The sequence below is a fragment of the Diaporthe amygdali genome (assembly GCF_026229845.1).
Source record: "Diaporthe amygdali strain CAA958 chromosome Unknown NODE_1_length_4327563_cov_65_473760, whole genome shotgun sequence".
Classification (NCBI taxonomy): domain Eukaryota; kingdom Fungi; phylum Ascomycota; class Sordariomycetes; order Diaporthales; family Diaporthaceae; genus Diaporthe; species Diaporthe amygdali.
The window spans coordinates 3,810,879-3,830,935 of NW_026517021.1; the positions used below are offsets into that span (position 1 = coordinate 3,810,879).

The window sequence follows — 20,057 nt, forward strand, 5'->3', positions numbered from 1 at the left end:
GCCGCCGAATTTCCCAACCCGAATGCAGTGATTGACTTGCTCGCCGACTGTACTTTTTGACCTTTCCCTTCGTCAGATTTCCTCAACTTCACTCCAGATCAACCTTGCCCTTCGATTTGTGATAACTGCAAATCCTTCTCACTCTCAGACTTGTACACTTGCACAACACCATCGTCAGAACGACAAGACACTTCCTGACCTCAATTCGAGAGCCTCAGTACTTCGACGCTCTTCATCAACTTGTGCACTCGTACAGCCACTCGCCAGGACTGCTAGTCAGCTTCTGACACCCAAACCTTAACCCACGAGAGCTTCAGCAACTTTGACGCTCTCCAACGACAACCTGTACACTTGTACAACGCATCGCCAGAACTGCAAAGACAGTTTCTGACACCATTCACAGAGGTAAGCGTCACACCCAGTACATATCAACGTCGTTCGTCCTTAGAGCGGCAGACCCTCCTTCACCATCGCAGCCCTCGCAGCTTGCGTCCTCACCTTTCCCTCGCAAAGACACATCCCCTCCAACTCTACACTCAAGGCACTCTTCATCTGTATTGACCCTTTTGCGGTGGCGAGTTTGGTCTTGCGTATCCCAGTGGGAAAACGGTGGCAAGACTTGGCTCTCATCTGCAAACTTGGTGGGTATCTATTCTCTTGCATAATCACTTTCCGCTTCCATCCCCTCGACATTTACACTTTCCCTCTGCTTTCTGTCTAATTGCGCCTCTCGCGGCGATCAATTGGTCTTGAGGACTCCCAGTGGGAGCACCTGGACGGGAGCACCTGGACGAAAACCACATCTCCTGCGCAATTCAGCATGCAACTTTCACCCTGCAAGCACTTTTCCCTTCCTTCTTGCCCGTCAGCTAGGGGGCCGTCTGACCTTGCGCTACTCCACCACGCAAAAGCGGATGGAATTCACTTATACCCGTCTGCTGTTTGTGTGCGCTGCCCCATCGTCCCCATTCTCACATCTGCCTCAACTTTGAAGCGACTGCAACTTTCTCGAACCTTCGGCTGACCTCTTCTACTTAGAGCAAGCATCAATCGCAGGACGATTTGACCGCTTGTACCATACATACCATCACGACTCGACAAAGACTCAATTGACGACCGTGACGATACTCATACCCACCTCAATCTCTTCGCCTTGTCATTCATCTTGAAGACGGCAGCAAGGTATCCTCCAAAACCTGTACTCACCTTCTCACGACCGTAACGACGAGAAGCCACGCTTCTCAAGACACGACAGCGAAGAAAGGTACCTTCAGGCACAGGGCTTTCTTCTACTTCATATTGGAAGAGCATCAATCCGAAACCCCTTCCGATCAAGCAAACCAACAATTTCGACCAAGATGTCGGACCACATTTCCAAGAACGACCAGACCAAGGTTGGCCGCACCGATACCACTGGTATCAGCCTCAAGCCCGTCACTGACGCCACCAAGCTCGTTCTTGAGGAGGCCAAGACCATCGTTGCCAATACTAACGGCAGCGACAAGGTCCCCGACACTGATCGTGAGATGGACTTGACTTTCTACGACACCAACGGCAACGTTGAGACTGCTGACTCTGACGGTGACACCACCATGAAATCAATTGAGCATGGCGACGATACTTCTAGCTCCATTGATGAGCCCGTATCGGCCGACGGCAGCGTCACCACTGCCAGCGACGAGGAGTCTGATTGCGACAAGGAGTCTGCTTGCGACGAGGAGTCTGACTGCGACGAGGAGTCTGACTGCGACGGCGACATCACCATGAAGCCAATTGAGCAGGACGATGATGCCTCCAGCGCCATCGAGAAACCTGCCTGGGCCGACACCAGCATCACCACTGCCGACGGCGATTCTTCCGAGGACGACGCTGACGACTCGGACGACGAGGGCTCCGTCACCTCTCTGCCCGCGAAAGGCGACAAGCTGTGGGTCTTGCTTGAGGAACGCGACTACTATTCCGATGACGACGGCGATAAAATTGAGTACGACAAGTACGCCTTCAAGCCCAAGAGGTACCGCCTCAAGCGCAACCCGCACGTTGAGAAAGCAGCTCCCAAGCGTCCTCAAGGTGGCAAGAGCGTCCCCCAGGACGACGGAACGCAGGTCGTGTTCGAGGCAGAGAGCTTCAGGCCTGGTCTCGGCAAGAATGTCGAGACCGACACCGAATCAGAGTCGGAGTCAGAGCCTGAGCCAGAGCCTGAGCCACCAGTGAGGCCCTTTCGCCTCAGCGGCAAGGTTGGCGTGAAGCTGAACGGTGAGCGAGTCTGCTTCGGCGGTAAAGGCCCTTCAACGAAGTACCCCAAGTTCGCCAGCGATGAAGACTCCGAGATGCAGTAGGACAGCAACGAGGACGACGCATCAGATGGCGACGAAGAAGAAGTGGAGACCGATGATGAGGAGGAGGAAATCGTACCGATCGACGATGACCTCGCCCGCAACCTCGCCGAGGAATACACTGTGATGATCGCCGAACAGACGCGCGACGCATTCAAGTCCGACTTTGAGGAGTATTTCCTGGGCAAACTCCAACAGATCAAGCATAACAAGATGCAGCTCCGACGTCAGCTGGCACTTCTTGGCCAGTATCACTTAAGCCCCATCGATATCGCCTGGAACTATGTTGTTCTGTACAACCAAAAGATTCGCAAGCTCTGGAACGAGTGCAATCACGGGAATGCCGACGAGAGAGGCCGCGTGATGAGGCAGATTGACGACCTCAACCGCAAGCGGAGGCAACGACTCGAGGAAGTTAACGAGCTGCCAGACTGTCCCGTCCAAACATGGGATTTCACCGGCTGGGTCGACTCTCGGGATCGTAATCGCAAAGCTCGTTCCACTGAGAAGCCAAAGCCAGTCAACAAGCCCAAGACAGTCAAGCTTCCTAAGACAATTGAGAAGCCACAGACCATCGAGAAGTCCCCATCAATCGAGAAGCCCCAGAGCATCGAGAAGCCCAAGGTGGTGGCCAGCCAAGATCTGCTCACGCAGAGCGCTAGCACCCTCGAAGGCGACTATGGCGTTTCCACAGAGGATCCTTTTTCCATGCATTCATTTGAAGCAGAAGGCACGAGCTTTTTTGAGGCCGAGTTCGAGGCACTGGATTTCAGCAAGAAATACGAATCTCAGCTCGCTTCCTCTGGAACGAGCCTCTTGGAGGATCCGACCATTAGCGCCGCTGAAGAGCAGGAGCAGCAACAGTTCTCTGCGTCGACCGAGCAGGTACCTGCCATCGAGCACCAAATCGAATCTAGTGACGACACGAATGTCTACGATTCTCTCTTCAGCGATTCCGAAGGCGGCGACCAGCTCGAGCCTGATCTGTCATCTTCCCAAACCACTGAGGAGCTCCAGACTTCTGAGCACGCAGCTGATGTTTCTCCCATTGGCCAGCATGTTTCTCTTGAGGAGCAAGTTGTCGAAAACAATGATTCAGACTCTCTTTTCGGTGATTGCGAGGAAGACAATCAGCTTGAGACTGCTCTGGGATGTTCTCAGACTACTGAGGAGCCCCGGATCTCTGACCACGCAGCCGATGCTGCCCCCGTCAAAGAACATGTTTCTCCTGAAGCGCAAGTTGTTGAGAACAACGACTTCGGATCCCTTTTCAGCGATGACGAGGAAGATGAGCAGCCCGAGCCTGGTCCGGCATCTTTCCAAGCCACTGAGGAGGCACAAATCTCTGAGGTCGCAGCCAAACCCTCCACCCTCATCCAGCCAGCTGTGCAGGAGCAAGTCACCCAGGGCAACATTGGCAACGATGACTCTCTCGTCAGCAGCGTGGTTCAAGAGGTGGATCTCGAGATAGCCTCCGTCCCGTGCCAGATCACAAATGAGCCACAATCCATCAGCAACATTGGCAGCGAGGCCAACAACTTCCCTGGTACCACTGCCGATGGCCAGAGTTCCGAGCACTTGGTTGGTGAGGCTGTTCCCAACGCGGATGCTGCAGTACCGCAGCAAGCTCTTGCTCCCGCTGAGCAGATGCCAGTTGCCGCAGATGAGTCAAACGTCGGCGTTGTCGATGAGGCCGGTTTCTGGGACGGTCCCTGGCTACCGGTTGAGGGAGACCACTTCTCTCAGGAGATCTTGGCCGAAGAGATGTCTGGCCCAATGCCACTGTCACGCAGCGGGGAGGAGTATGGAGAAATGTTCCATCAGTCGTTGCTCGGAGCACCCTCCACTCAGGTCTTCGAACAAAATCTCGGCCTGTTTCCCAACACGCTGTCCAACCAGGAAGTCGACGCATTGCCAGAACAGAACTCCGCGGTATTGCCTGACCAGGGACTTCGAGCTGACCATCAGATTGCGGATCATCTTGCGCCAAAGGAACAGGCAGCCCCAGATGCTGCGCTTGTCAAGCCAGTCGCCATTTCCACCCAAGAGGGCGAGGGACTCGGGGCAGACTCTCAGATTGCCGAGCAGATTGCCCAGGAGAACCAGTCAACCCCAGATGCCACGTCTGTCGAGCAAGTCGCCGTCTCTGCCCAACAGGGCCAGGTCGTTGCCGGCAAGAGCAAGGGTGCTACCTACGACGCAACTCAAAAGTACCTAGATGCATCTGACTGGAGGTCGTCGGCTCCGTGGAACACCATGCCCAAGCGCCCAACCTACGAGGAGCTGCTCCCAAACCTCGAAGAACCCATATTGCGGGGAGAAATCGAGAAACTCTTTGCTGCGGCTTCAGAGAGGCTCAGCCCATTCATCCGCTCTTGGGAATCGTGCTCGTTGAAGCAGTTTCACATGTTTGCCCTGGCAAAGGACGAGTTCCAGGCTCAAGAGCTGAAGAAATACGAATCTGTATTCAAAGCTGGAGGTCAGTACGTCGTTCAATTTGCGGACGAGTTCAGTGAGATACCGGTCGGAAAGAAGACAGAAGTCGTCGACAATGGGCACTCCGTCTTCAATTGCCTTGTTCCCCAGCTGCCAACTCAGGACACAACGCAGAGGAAGTCTGTTGCCGTCATCGATCTGACAGAAGATGATGCGCCTTCTCTCAACACTGCTGTTCCTCATAGGGTGCCACGACCCGCGCTCCTTGCACCTGCGGAAATTGTTGCTTCCATCGAGACAGATCCTCCCACAGCGAGTAAAGCGTCCAATGCCAAGGGCCCTTCAACGCCCAAGAGGCCGGCAGCAAAGAAGAAGAAGGCCACAAGCCCCATCAAGAACAACGTGCCGGAGATTGACCTCCAAGCACCTGTCGACGAAGGCACCTTCGCGGGTGTCTCTGCTACGCCGATCAGCAGTATCGAGACAGCTACGCCCGTCCAGGGTAATGGTGATGACGATGATGAGATCTGGCAGAATGGCTGGTCTGACCAGACGTTTTCCAACAGTGAGCCGTCTCCCAACTCGCCCTCGGATCAGGAGCTTGCTTCCATGAAATACTCTGTGGCCTCAGATAATGTCAGTCGGGGCCTGGCCACCAGCCAGTCTCCAGCCCAGAAACCCACTGGTGCCGCCACAGGTTCGCTCAGCTCTGTACAGGAACGCCACAGTGCCCTCAATCACCAGCTGTCTCAGAATCCCCAAGTGGCCGGTAACATTCCTGCAACTCCTGCGGCTGCCCCAGGTCCAGTGGCGGGCCCTTCCAATGCTGCGCAGCCGGTCCAGCAAGAGCCAGCTAGGCCAGGTAAGCGTCACGTTGGACGCCCCCATAAGGACCAGAGCGAGTTGGCCAGCCCTCGGAAACACAAGCTCAAGCACCCGGATTCTCCTTGTGCCGCGCCCACCAAGCGAAGCTACAAGCGCCGCAAGCAGAATGCGAAGGCGGATGACGACGAGGATGATGTGCCCCCGGGACAGCAGCGAGGCACACCCGAGAAGCCCGAAGAATACTACGAAGCTGCGCCCAATCGGTCCCTGAGCCTGGAGACTTCCCCTAAGGATTATGTCAAAAACATAGCTGAAGGCACCAAGGGCCGGAAGAGAAAGGCCCCCGCACCCAAGAAGACTCCTGCTCCTCGCAAGGCGCAAAAGACCAAGCAGTCAACTGCCGACGCTGTGGCCCCGCAGCCTGGCGACGGTGAAACCGTGTCTGGCACCCCCGAGCCCAGACGTTACCGGCCCATTGCTCCCGCTCCAGCCCGCGATCAAGACGAGGCCAGTGGTGTGCAGGTGCAGCAGCCTGCGAGTACTCCGGCGCGCGGCATGGACGGTATAGAGCCTTTGCCCAATGCCCAGATAGCTGGAAACGAACCCCATATGCACTCGGCAGCACCTTACGCCCAGAACGGCCAGCCTCATGCGGCTCAACAGATGCACCAGCAGGACTTCCCGCAGGTGCAGCAACAGGGCTTCCAGCCTATGGCGCAGCATGATTACCAGCAAATGCAGCAACACGGTTACCAGTACCCAATGGACCACCAGCAAGGCTTCCATCATATGCCACAGAATGGTCAGCAGTACCCAATGGACCACCAGCAGGGCTTCCAGTATATGCCGCAGTATCACCATCACATGGGCCAGCCGATGGGGTTCGGCCAGCCTATGCAGCAGCAGGGTGTTGGTCAGCCATCATATGATGATTTGGCCGAGGAGGCGCGGGAGGCAGAGGAGCTCAGAGCTAAGCAAGCCAAGCGACGCATGGAGCGTCAGTCTCAGCAGATGCGGCAGCAGAATTATCAGCATCACAGGGCTCCGTCCCAGATGGCTCCAAGCCAGCCCATGCCGGCGCCGGGCGTTGCGTCTTACCCGATGAATATGCACCAGGGCTACCAGCAGGCCGCTCCAAGCGTTGCATACCCGCCTCGCATGGCACCCAACCAGAATGGATACCCAGCGCCCATGGCACCCAACCGGAACGGATACCCAGCGCCCATGGCACCCAACCAGAATGGATACCCAGCTCCTATGTCTTCCAGCCAGAATGGATATCCGGCGCCTATGGGCTTCCCTCAGAACGGCCAACACACGAACATCTAGGGCTTGCATGGCGCTTTCGGTGAGGGAACCGGCGGTGGCGGCATAGCTTGTGAGGGAGTGATCGACTTGGGTGGTTGATTTTCCAGCAAACAGCAGAGATGAGGTCTGAGCGATGGCGTTCCTAGCCACTTCACAGCAGCTGCTCAAGGTGTCTGAAGCCGCTGTCCTTGGGCATTGGCAGGGTGATGGAGGAGTCGTTGACAGATCAGTGGTGATGGACATTTGAGGTATTTGGCAAAAGTTCATCTGCTTGTGTCTCAAGTCGAAGGCACGAGGCAGGGTTGAGATGGTCGTATCGATGACAGGACATGAGGAACGGAGACCAGGAAGACCGAGATGACTTTGATGATGACGATGACGAGGCTTTGGACCTTGTAAGGGGCAGGGACCGGAATCATGCAGACAGGAATGGAGTGTCATCCAGGAAACAGAAACCAGAAGATAGGACAAAAAAGATGAGTATTTCTTAAGATTATGACCCTGCCGCCTGTGACAGTATGTTTTTTGTGACAGTAGTTGATGATGTGACGGCTCTTGAAGTCCATGTCCTCCGGTACAGCAGGAAGCCGTACAGTTGCCGAAGGAAAAGTTTCCTGGACCTCGACGTGTTCCTGACGTGATATATTCAACAGTGCATGTGGTCAATGGATCAACACAATGAACAATGAACAGAAGACCAGAGACAAAAGGGGTTGGGGGTGGGAAAGGAGAAGCTGCCAATGGAGTGATGATGGTCTGGCTGAAGAGCTGCTTGTAGTGGTAACGCTCAATCGCAGTATGGAAATGGATTGAGGGTTTAAGTAGGTAGATATGTCAGGACTGACACCTGTCTATGTATCATTCCAGGTGGTGATGGCCTTCGCAGGGTACACAGCTTGTGGGCAGGGCGACGGCCATATTGTCCCGCGGAGACAATGCATGCGTCCTGAATGGACAAGTGGTATGATCAATACACAAGTGGACCAGCTAGACGCTTTATTGCAGCTGCTGTGGATATTTCGGATGTTTGGGATGAATGTGAACAATTAGTCTAATTGGTGTTGCCAAGGCAGTTGCCCGACTGCTGCTTACTTGCATTGGGCTGGAGGCTGCTTCCCATTCTCTCGCCATTCTCAAGTCCGAGCCCGGATCCGAAAGGGGAGGAGCTCATTGGTCGACTGGTCGAATGGTCCGGTCCAGGCCGCTCTTTCGCTCTTTCCCATGTGAGCCGCAGCCGCTGTCGAACTCTGAACTGAATCAGTTTTTCAATGTTTGACTTTTCTCAACGGTCAGAATCTTCACACGTGCAAGGCGTGACCCGTCTCTCCGTCTCTCTCTCTCTGCTGAGGTGCTCACCAAGTTCGACACCCCCTCGCAACTCAAGGCAGTACGGTACGTGTACGTCCGTGCTTGATTACCAACAGCTCAGTGGCCCCAGAGTTGCCTCCATCGCTAGTCCAATACGGTCTGGCGCAGAACCTAGGAGTCGGCATTGAAGCGGCAGCGGCAGCGGCAGCTGCAACGGCGACAGCAACGGTGGAGATGACGGAGATGATGAAGGAGGAAGGACATGGGAATCACGGAGGTATGTCCTCATCACTCACTGTTCACGTTTTATGCAGCGCGTCTTTGGTGTTACGCCCGGAAATCTACATTCATCAATTTACCCATCTTCCATCCTCGATACTACATTCATCCTCCCCCATAGACTTTCCACCCTCATACTTTCTACAATAAGCTCGTCGGTGCCTGCCTGCATGGTCTGCCAGCCCGCCAACGCGCCAACCCGCCGCGGGTCTGGTCTTGTCTTGGAGGTTGTCTTGTCCTGTCTCGCCTCGCAGGGTTGCACTGGGACCATGTGCGCCCTCGCACCGAGTCACACCACGCCCAGATTTTCATTGCCTCTGCCGGGTCACCGGGGAGCAGGGGGGAGGAAGGGCGAAGGGCAGAGGAGGGTTCAAGTACCTCTGTAGTCTACAGACTTCGCCGGCCCGGGCAAGCTTCGCCCTCCCCAACCTTGGAAGCCCTGCATTGTGGCATCTGATCGCCCAAGCCACCGCCGGCGTCCGTGCTGTGCGCTGCATACATAGTACCATGTTCCCTGGCGAAGATCCATGTTTCTCCGCGCCCCCGGGTGGTGCCGCTGCTTCTCACCCCCCTACGTCTGCGGCGCTTGTATCGACAGTGTCCATGGGCGACAGCAATTGGGCTGTAGATTACCGTCAGTACACAGATCACGATACATGTGCTCGGTACTCTTACCCTGTGTCGCGTGAGGCGAGCATGATCTGCTAGTGTGGTTCATATTGAAGATTGCCCCCCAAGCTGCACCTGCGCAGAGTCGAGGCTCGGAGAGTCCAGACCTCCACCTCTGTTCCATTGTTGGGATATAGCACCACTTGAAGAAGCTTTAGCGGGTACGCTGTTCCCATCATACCACTTTTTCTTCTCCCCCGTATCTTTCCCCGGTCCGCAACGAGGTGGCCTGCCAGCCTGCCTGCACTGTCACGAGCACCCTCGCTCGCACTTTCACCCCCGTCTTGCTGCATACAGACGTACATACATACATACATACATACATACATACATCTAATTACCCACGCGCACATACACAATTACGGACACACATATCTATCGCAACGCCGCAATCTCTTTTTTTCTCTTTCTTCCCTCGCAGCCCTCACCAGTCAGCCCGCCAGCCCGCCAACCAGCCACCCGCCGCCCTGTGCCGTCGCATCAGCTCAGACAAGCATCGCAGGCATTGCACCCACACCCGCAGCGGCAGAAGCAGCACCACCAGCAGCTCTCCACCCCCGGTGTGACAGCCGTCATTAAACCTCTGCAGGGCCTGGAGGCCACAGAAATCATCCCCGGCGCCATCCTTGCCTCCTCCCCGCTCCCCGCACCATCCTCTATTCAGCCCAGATCTGCAGCGTCAGACGAGCACCGCCCTACCGTCCCTACTTGGCCTTGAAAGCTATAGCTCCATCCTCAACCGCACACATTTGTCCTGGGGTCCCTTCTCCCAAACCCTCCCAGACGCCAAAGCCGGCAACCACATCCCCTCTCAGCCTCAACCTGCATCTCACTCGCTGCCCCAGTCCCAATCTCCCTCCCATCCCCCTCAGCTCCGGCCTCAAGGACCGGCTCACACGTCTCCGAATGCACCAGGAGACGGCAAGCACGAGCACTGCAACATGATCTTCACAGACTTGTACAAATCGCCCAAGTCGCCACTATCCCGGTTACGTCACTCACATAACACACCACTAGCCGTGCTCTCTTCGGACTACGACCCCGACTTGACCAGCAAGGACAAGAGCAAGCAGAAGGAAGCCGTCAAAAAGCACCTACAGACCAAGGTCCGCAACGACTGGGTCTTCACCTGGCCGCCACCGGCCGAGCACACGGGCTCTTCGCCCCCAGTGCAAGAGCCTGAACCGCTGAAAGTCAAAGAGGACGCGCCGGCGGCTGAAGAACTCGAGGGCTTTCTCGAGGTCGCCTCAGATGGCCCGGACCCTGACAGTCAGGCAGTCGCCGAGGAGTCTGATAGTGACTCGGCCGAGGACGCAGACTCAGACACAGATTCTGTCTACAGCACCGTTATAGAAGACCCCGTCCACTGGCGGCCGAGGTTGGAATGGGCGTCGGAGCTGTCTGAAGACGAACTGCCCCACAACTCCCCGTCACCCTTCAAATTTGATACCCCAGATTCAATTGGCCAAGCCGTTCACGCATCCAATATTGCCGGCAAAACTCGCCGGCGCAGAGAGATTCGAAAGGAGGCCGCATGGAATGAAGGCCTCGCGTGCTTTGAGGCCAGGAGGAATGCATGGACCGGTGCAAAGGTGGCTCGAGCCCGCCCCAAGCCGCCCTCTCCAATATCGCCCTCCTCGCCTAGGAAAGGCTTTTTCTGGCGGACGCACACCCACTCATCGTCCAATGCCGGCCAGACAGCCGCATCTCCAGCCTCCATGACGTCGCCGCTATCGCCAGTCACGACAAACTCGCACCCAGACACCTCTCAAGCACACCCGGTCAGTGGAGATAGCGGCAACTCAACCCCCAATGAGAACCTGTCACCAAAGACATCACGCAGCGACCAGCTTCAGCAGGGGCAATTGCCGTCCGAACAATTACCTGTCGAGACACTGCTGCCAATCGCGCCTCCCCTTCTCCCACCCGCAAATCCGATGCGCGCCTCCATCACCCCGGCGCTGTACGCCTCGATCTACGAAAAGGTTGTCGTGCACAGTCTCCAGCCCTCCTGTCCCATCAACCTGAGCGACATGGTGCGTGCATGCGTGGCGGGTTGGAAGCGCGACGGTGAGTGGCCGCCCCGGGTCACCGGCCCCGAGCCCGCCGCCTTGGTCGCGGTGAAGAGAAGGAAGTCGGCAACGACCGCAACTGCCGTGCCGCCAAGCCCGGCCGGATTTGCAGCCATCAACGGATCTGCCGGGTCCGGGCGGAAGCTGAGCTTCTCCCTGCTAGGTGGGCATGGTCATAGCGGCGAGAAAGGGAGGAGGGAGAGTCTGGCCGAGGAGGGAAGTGGCGGGTCGGCCACAGGCAAGGCCCTCAGGAGGAGCCTTCAGAAAGTATTGGGAATTGGGCATGGACAACATCCTAATCAGCCTGTTGATGGCAGTACCGTTGTCCAGGAGCACTGAAAGTGCTATTTAATAACGATGACATGACTTACATAGACAAAGCGTTCTCCCGCGGTGTCAGTATCGCAGGCGGTTGTAGATACCTGCCTACCTTGTGCTGGGCAAGCTAATCAATACTCTTCCTCGCGGTCGGTCCCTTTCGTTTTGGACTGTCCATGACGTGAAATCAAGCGACATTGAAAGTATGTTGTGAGAGATTGCTTGTCTTATAATTCAGTGGGCAGCTTACTCACGCAGCCATACACAGTCAGCCGGGGGATGTAGGCCGAGAAGGTGTATTTCGTTCGGTCTTACTCTGGCCCATAAGGAACTGAATTGAACATGTATGATCTAATGGTAGGATGCCCAAACCAAACGCAAGAAAAAAAATCCTTCGTTATCGATCGATGGGATAAACTTGGAGAGCCTCGCGGTGGACCAGCCCACTCGCTCGGCGATCTGATGCGGGAGGCACCACCGCCTTCATCGACAATGCCTGTGGTACGCAGCCCCTTCAAGTAAGTGTCGACCATTCAGGACTTTTGCTATGGCTTACACAGTGCTTATGCGGTGCCGCTGAACTTCAATTCGTAGTGTATGATCCTTTGTCCTATGCAGAGTGCTCTTTATTAGACAAGATGGTCTCGGTAATCGCGAGAGATGCGTAACCAGACTTAATATATCAGCGTAGGAAACACGATGAACCAACCGCTTAGGAGATGGTCAAAACGGAACGCATCGTACCAGCCGGTGACTGTAGTCTTGAGGAGAAAAGCTGCGTTGAAGAGAATCCGTTAGGTGTTAGCCCACCACCTGGATCGCACCAGTGATGCCGGAGAGGTGTTGAACAACATGATCAAGGAATAAAGGTACATCGAGAGAAGCAGTTAAATATCTTAAAAGGCTAAGCCAGACCTGACCACTTGTGGAGATATTCATAAAACACCAGTATCCAGACTCTTCGCTCGGCTCGGCTCATGCTGCGGTCAACGCAGCAACGACCAACAAGATAGTACGTAGCTAAAGGCCGCATCGAGTGTGCCAAATTGCCGCTGCCATTCATGACGAGGTCCATTGGGCATTTCCCAACAGCTCGGGGATTCCGCTTGAAGTTGCTCCACCTCAAATACGCGTAAACCAGGGTGGCGCCCCTCCTCTCCGGCCAGCCAATTACTGCGGTACCATGCCTAATTTCTAAATCCATGATCAGGTTTCTAGTCCGTATTTGCGGTGGATCCTGTTGTCGCAAGTGCCACTTCTTGCAGGACGGCGAGAAGTACTCGCGTGTCTACCGAAGCGTGGATCCAGCCAAGGCCTATGGGAGTACATAGTTACAATGGAGGTGTTATCCACCCCTGCAGTCCCAGTACCTGTTGATCAGGGTTAAACGATGGATTTACAATTATCAGTCGGGGGCTGTCCGTCTTCCCTTCGCATGATCACCAAAGTACGTTCCCAGTCCTAGTGGCAGCCATGGAAAAGGCACTGAATCCAGAGAGTGCCACCCGCGCTTCTGCCCATCTTTGGATTAACGATGTATGAAGCCTTGGGTCTGGGTTGGGGCAATAACCTCCTAGGATTCATAGCCCTCAGTCTTGCCCCAGTTCTGGTGGCATTTTATATCTTCGGCGGACGGATCCGCGGGAACTTCAACCCCAATTTGTGAATAAAGGGGTCTCATTTACAAGCGGCATTTACTAGCAGCTCGGTTTGGACAACTTGGTCAACTCTGAGGAATGTCCGCTGGCAGATTTTCTGAGTCATTCTCTTAATCTGTTCCGCAGAAGAGGCGAGGGCCTGTAGCATTTCTACACGCAGAGTCAGCTTTAATGTTGTATAATTTCTTTTATTCAGAGAACGAAACCGCTAGAAGACCATGGAAATGCCAATGATAGAGCTGCAGACTTAGTAAAAGTGAGTACGTACTGGATTTTGTTTATCTATCGTGCGCTAGAGCCCTCTCGCAAAGCTTCTGCTTCTCTTTGAAAACTTGTCTGATACTCCAAGTCCTCCGGCCACGCGAGCCACGGCTGCCACATTGGACCAAGATGATTGCTGAGGGCCCGAAGCAGATGGGGTCCTGCCTCTCCAATCTGCCAAAACATTGCGCCAAAATGCAAAAATATAGCATATCGTCCCAACACCACCAGTGCCTCGGGGACCTGGCGCTCCATCAAACCGATAAAACGATCTGGAAGCATGATCGACCACGTAAACATCATGCGTCTCCCAAATTCAACCCTGGCATGATCTCTTAGTTCTTCGATACCCGCCTCTACCAACCGAAGAGCCATCTCACAGGCTGACTTATCCTCAGTTTCCAAGTTTTTCGATTGAGATATGAGTGACTGCATAGTCTCATTCAGCTCTATGGTTTTCTCGGACATGTCCGCAGCAAGCCCCCTCGTCATTAAAGGACCAAGCTCTGTCTCCAAAAGGGATGTCCAGTCTTGTTGAGCCGCAACCGCTTTGACGCCCCCATGGATTCGAATACCGTATACGAAACGTTGCAAAAAGCTGGGAAAGTCAAGGCCATCATCACGAAGCGCGTCAGCTAGTATGTGACGTCCGAGGACGGAGGAGAAAAGTAGCCGGGCCACGCAATTCTCTTGACCAGGCTCGTCATGTGTCAAATTGAACAGCTCAATAGCTCTCGTCTGTAACCGAAATGCTTGGTCGAGGTATCGCGTCGAATCATCGGGCCGTATGATCGTCAAATGGCGTGCAGATATGGCCAGGACCCCATGCATCAGAAAGGGGGCGCCTTGGGCAATTCTCAGCACCAGCTCTGTCGCAGGTCTTCCGAGACTGCCACCGAGCTCGGGTACATAGACGTCGAAGCTGAAGTGGAGCAGAAGCTCCAAATGGAGCATGTTAACCTCGTGAGGGTCTCGCACCGCCTCCGGTCTGGTTGAACTGCCACGGGATACTATTCCTGTGGACTGGTCGTCTGGACTGGGCGATGTATCCTGGCCTTTGTTCGGATCGTCAATTACGCGTATTATGACAGGTCGGGGACGGGCGACTAATACTTGCGCATGTACCGCTGGGGAAAGAGCAAATTCGCTCAGCCTTGATACAGTTGATGCATGTGGGCCGTTGCTCGTCACACTATTTGTAAAAAGTTAGATATTGTGCTTAGACGCCGGCTTGAGGGCCCGCTCACTCGCATGTGTCGTCGCTTGCATTCAGTGCACCCATTCCTAGACTTTTTGTGCTGACGACGTAACATGATGGGAACTAGAGGATTGGGGAGCGGTAATCACTGGGTCTACCTCTATCTGAGGGAGTAGATTGAAGGCGAGAAAAGTGTCCGTCGACCCAAAGGGTCCAATATTGGGGACCTCACCGGACTTGCCGGCGCCGTCCCGGCCGATTTAACTACGGCGAGAGGCCGACAAAGGCTCGATACCCGTTCTTTAGCGCCTCTTTTCGGGCCGCTGCGTATAGAATGGTGTGCGTGTGCTCCTATTGATGGGTTCACTAGTCAAGTTGAGACCCACAAGTGCGCCTCATCGCAAACATGCATCCTTGCCTTTGCATCAGGTACGCGTATCTCCACAATAAAAGCTTGTACGTGTATTCCGGCTCCACCACGGACATGGGTCCATCTGAGATGGATCCGTTGTTCAACGCCATTGCAGGTGTCGTATAGTCGAAGATTTTGTACGATGAACATTTTGGCGAAGATGCCTGCTGGTTTGAGGATTTGACGCAAAAAGAATGGCGGGCTACCTCCTGTCTGAGGAGACACCAGGGTTAATACGACAAGTAGCGCTCAGAATCCTCGAACCACAGTTCTGGCCACCGCAGCATCATCATGATACTATTTTTGAATTAAGACCTGGTTACGTATTGGTAATGCGACAGATGCACGGTATCACTCAGTTCTTCATCGAATTGCCACGGTTGACATCTTCACTGACCGTAGTACACAAAAGTATAAGAGAATGAACTTCGCTGTTGGAGCTGGAAAATCATGTGGTGTCAGAGCAATATATCACAATTGGCTTCATTTTTTTTTCGAGTCATTCATACGAATTAGCACCGACCTATCATCGAGAGAATTTTCAGATCCAAGACCACCATGGCGTCGACGCACCATCAACGGGATAGCCAGGTCATGTTATCCCTTTACTTATACGATCCTTCAATCGCCGCTGCTTGTGTTTTCGTGGCTTTATTTTCTTTCACTTTCGTTGCTCACGCAGTTTTGCTTTTCAGAAAGCGAACTCGTTATTTCATCCCATTTCTGATCGGTATTGTCTGCGAGATTCTTGGTTATGTCGCTCGTGCCGTATCGGCGGCGGAGACCCCAAACTGGCATGTTGTGCCATACGCGCTGCAGAGCCTGATGCTGCTCATAGCTCCGTCACTGCTGGCAGCATCTATATAAGGCATGCTAGGCCGGCTTATAATCCTGGCAAAGGGCCAAGAATACAGTCCAGTCCGACCTGAGATCCTGACCAAGGTCTTCATCACCAGCGATGTTCTGTCCTTTCTTGTTCAGAGTGGTGGAGGCGGCATTCTCACCAATGCAAAAACATCGAGCAATATTCAGCTGGGCGAGAATGTCATCATTGTCGGCCTTCTCATCCAGCTGATTGGTTTTGCCCTCTTCATCTCCGTCACGGCAATCTTTCACCGGCGTGTCGCCCAAGACACCAGAGGACGACGTCTCAGGCATGCCGTCTCTTGGGCGAAGGTCCTCTGGATTCTGTACGGTGTCAGCGTACTGATTCTCATCCGTTCCCTGTTTCGTGTTATCGAGTACATCCAAGGATACGATGGATAGTAAGTTTCTATTCCCAGCTTCAGCTTCTTATTGCCAGTCTCTGATCATCTCTTTGGTAGTCTGCAAACAACTGAAGTATTTCTTTACATTTTCGATGCTGCCCTCATGTTTCTTGTCACATTCATTCTGGCTGCATTCCATCCCAGCGCAGTGATGACTGTAGACGAATATGGCAATATCGTCTCTCCAGACGGGTCGCAGGAACTGGGAAGCTTTGTCTCTTTGGGAACCCACAGCGTTCAAAAATTGAGAGTGGCTTCATATCCGAAATATGGAGCTGAAAGAGAGCTCACGAATTGAAGCCTAGTGGATGGCTAGTATTTTGCCTTGTTTTCTTTTGTACATTGTCGGAAAAGGGATGTTGTGTGTCTGTGCGGCAATCGCTTCTGTTCAACAAGATTAGAATGCTAGGAGATCTTCCGGTCGGATTTCTCCTTTCATTCCATATGTAACAATGGGTGTCATAATCAAATATATTGCGTATGTTTAATTTCGATGTTGCTTCTCTCCCCAGCAAGAATGAAGTATGACTGGAATTGAGGATTTGAATGTATGCCCTACGCTTCGAATTCCGTGTGAAGGCTGCTCTGCGTTCTTCATGTACACACAAAGAGCGACTAGTATGACTTCAAGGATGATCAATCCCATATTTCAGCCATTATTAAGAGACTTTGGCACTCATCATGAATATGTAAAGGTACACGTCATACCGCTGGCCGACTGCTTGGGGTAAGTAGCGTCCATCTATATGACTTCACTGCACACTGTGTGCAGAAAAGTCCTGATAAAAAACGCTGAATTCATTTCAATGCCTTACTGTTGCTTCAAAGGAAGAGATAATGATGCGGCTCGTATGTGAAATGCCTCCGTTCGTGCTCAAGTGGACAATCGAGCTGAGACCTGAAGTCGCTAGTAGTAGTGAATCCAACATAAAGAGTGAGATACATGATGATTTTGCATCATCCAGCGCGGTGTTGGGGCTCCTACCATACACGCACGACGAGTCTAGGTAATCGAGGAGGAATGCAGGTCCTCCTGGATATTTCATATCTGAGTTACTAATTCATTATGGTAATGATGCCAAGGGTGCGAAATATGAAATGAGAATACTCCTTTATAATGTTCCCAATCAAGTCCTCGGAAGTTTGAAACCACCCCAGTTTTGTCTGGTGAAGACATCTAGAGGATCATAAAGAGCCCGAACATTTTTCATCCTCTCGAGGTTCTCCGTGGGAATCCCGAGAAAGGGGTTTTGAAACTCCGCAGCATCCCCCATGTACATGAACTCTGATGCGACGCCTTTGGCCTGGTTCTCAGCGTGCAGATCATCGAGCACTCCACGAGCGAAATTCGTCACACGCAAGTCACTCTTCTCGCTGTCCCAAGCAGTGGAAGTTTGCCAAACTGAATCCAATTTAGTCAGCGGCAGCCGATCTAAGACATGTTTTCCTAACTTACTGATCAATGCCTCATTGTCGTCCAATCCCCAAAGGTTCCCAATGCCGTTGATTTTGGCTACACTCATGGCACTGGGCGCCATGGTGTTCAGGACGAGCGTCGGGATTAGACCTTCCACATCACTGATGTCCTCAACGGCTGCTCTCCAAGCCTCATAAATGTGGTAGAGCTGGTCCGCGTCAGCTCTTATAGTCTTGTGACCAAACTGAATCCTGTTGCAAACATAATTATTGGTACTCGTCGACATCCATCATCATCGCGCCATTGCGCAAGGAAAAGAGGAAAATACAAGGCAAGGGTCATACCGGAACATTTGGAAGGGACTGTCCAGCTGAGCATGCCAGTCGATGGGCCGTTGGACCACATTCTGAGTCAAAATAGACGGAAGGTCTGAGAACTTCTGAAAGCTCGACGGTGGTGACTCGGTGCCCTCTTGTACACCTCGTAGGACGGCGGAGATGCCCCTCGTGGTGGTATTGTACGTTATGGAGATAATGGACCCTGCGCCAACGTCGGGGTTCTGGTTACTTGCCAAATCAACTGTGGCATTAATGAACTCTCGGACCACAGATTCATCGAAGACTTGTAGGGTGGTGCTAATTTCGGGGATTGGTAGAGTCTTGATCTCAAATCTCGTAACGACTCCAAAGTTATTCGCACCACCCTTGAGTGCCCAGAAGAGATCTGCGTGGTAAGTTGCGTTCGCCACCACCAATGTCCCATTACCGAGGACAACATCGTAACTCACGATGTTGTCCATGGCAAACCCATACTTTTTGGTCAAGTAGTGAAATCCTCCAATCAGCGAAAGTCCAGACACCCCGATAGTCTTCATACGACCTCCAATACAGTACAGATCGTAAGGTGCAAGGGCTTCGTACACGTCTACCCAGCGGTTGCCGGGGCCGACCGCGACGGTCAAGTTGTCAGGGCTGATCTGAATATCAGTCAAGCCATTAAGCGCCAGCAAAACGCCACCGTCAATGTCATTGGAGCCTGGAAACTGAGTAAAAAGCCCTGTTAGTGTCTTAAGAACGGAGGTATTCATGCAGACGACAGCTCACATTCATGTGGCCTCCCGCACGGATGGCAAATTGCGTCCCACAAGATGCGATAATAGACATTCCCGAGGCGACCTGATCGGAAGTTGTAGGCATGAAGATACATCTCGGCTGGAGGACTGCGCGGATATCGTAGTAGTCTTCAGCCTGGGTTGTGTAATCACTCGAGTTCATGCCCAGAAGCAAGTCCTCAAACTTGGCCGACAGCTTGATACAGGCGCAATCTGCTCCCGAGCTCAAGCTCGGAAGCGATTCAAGGTACTTAACAGTGTCGTTTTCTTGGGTGGAAATTGTGCTACCACTTACGACCCCTAATAGAGAGGCAAGAAACAATCTTGGAAGCATGGTTTGAGGAGATTGTCGGTATAACATTCAAAGGTTCGAAGAGGTAGAATGGGGATGGATTAAAAGGAAAAATCAGAATCTCGAGGTGAACTTCAAGTCTTAAATGGCTTGCATCGGTGAAGAATTCCACCGCTCGTAAATTTCGGCCGGTGATGCATGAAGTGCTCATCCACATATGATGACCGGGGCAGTCTTAGTGGACTACGAGACAGTCAGAATACGTGTGTTCGGTAATTAGCTCGTATATCTTTCTCCCCACCTTGAACGAAATATTTGAAAAACGGGTCAGAAGAGAGAGAATTGCCAACACTGGTACTTGTGTCTCTTAATGGTATTATAATCGGGACGGAGTTTGACGATCACTAAATTGATCATGAGCTGGGACAACCTTCACTGGTACCGGCGAGAAATCCTCAGAATTATGATAACGGCATGAGCTTTCCACAGAACCGATGCAAATCGAATAAATGAATTTCTTGACAGAATTCGAGGAGAATTGACATTCCGCTTGGTGTACTTGACAATCAGTTTTTACCGCTTTCGTAGGCATCAAGTTGAATCCGGTTACAGTAACCCCCAGTAACTTCGTCAATCCTGAGATCAACATCGACTTTCAGAAAAGAAGTATAGACTGTGCTGGAATTTTCCCGAATCAAGCAGGGGGCGAAGCTACTGAGACGACGCCATTGATGGACAAGGACCCTCTCCTCTCGCCTTCTAGGCCGGGCCGAATGGGGCAGTGAAAAGAATACGTGTATTCCGGGGTCCTGGCGCCACACTGGGACTTTACTATATTTGGCGCAGAACAGAGGATGTGCAAATACGTGTATTGGGCCCACTCCTCTGA

At 53.1% G+C, this 20,057-nt stretch overlaps 5 protein-coding genes across 5 annotated transcripts; 3 read left to right on the top strand and 2 right to left on the bottom strand.

Moving 5' to 3' along the window:
• Positions 1-1,358: 1,358 nt before the first annotated feature.
• J7T55_006735 (uncharacterized protein) lies at positions 1,359-6,926 on the top strand (the record flags this gene model as incomplete). Its single annotated transcript, XM_053131943.1, has 2 exons — positions 1,359-2,256; positions 2,365-6,926. 2 exons carry the CDS (start codon positions 1,359-1,361, stop codon positions 6,924-6,926), a joined length of 5,460 nt encoding a protein of 1,819 aa, XP_053001498.1.
• A 3,176-nt stretch (positions 6,927-10,102) lies between these two features.
• On the top strand, positions 10,103-11,572 carry J7T55_006736 (trophin-1; the record flags this gene model as incomplete). The annotated part of the gene is made up of 1 exon (XM_053131954.1): positions 10,103-11,572. One exon carries the CDS (start codon positions 10,103-10,105, stop codon positions 11,570-11,572), a length of 1,470 nt encoding a protein of 489 aa, XP_053001499.1.
• A 1,919-nt stretch (positions 11,573-13,491) lies between these two features.
• J7T55_006737 (uncharacterized protein) lies at positions 13,492-14,424 on the bottom strand (the record flags this gene model as incomplete). The annotated part of the gene is made up of 1 exon (XM_053131964.1): positions 13,492-14,424. One exon carries the CDS (start codon positions 14,422-14,424, stop codon positions 13,492-13,494), a length of 933 nt encoding a protein of 310 aa, XP_053001500.1.
• A 1,214-nt stretch (positions 14,425-15,638) lies between these two features.
• On the top strand, positions 15,639-16,646 carry J7T55_006738 (Protein RTM1; the record flags this gene model as incomplete). Its single annotated transcript, XM_053131975.1, has 3 exons — positions 15,639-15,922; positions 15,995-16,345; positions 16,406-16,646. 3 exons carry the CDS (start codon positions 15,639-15,641, stop codon positions 16,644-16,646), a joined length of 876 nt encoding a protein of 291 aa, XP_053001501.1.
• An 829-nt stretch (positions 16,647-17,475) lies between these two features.
• Positions 17,476-19,210, bottom strand: J7T55_006739 (FAD binding domain-containing protein; the record flags this gene model as incomplete). The annotated part of the gene is made up of 4 exons (XM_053131986.1): positions 17,476-17,750; positions 17,805-18,016; positions 18,110-18,807; positions 18,869-19,210. 4 exons carry the CDS (start codon positions 19,208-19,210, stop codon positions 17,476-17,478), a joined length of 1,527 nt encoding a protein of 508 aa, XP_053001502.1.
• Positions 19,211-20,057: the final 847 nt, after the last annotated feature.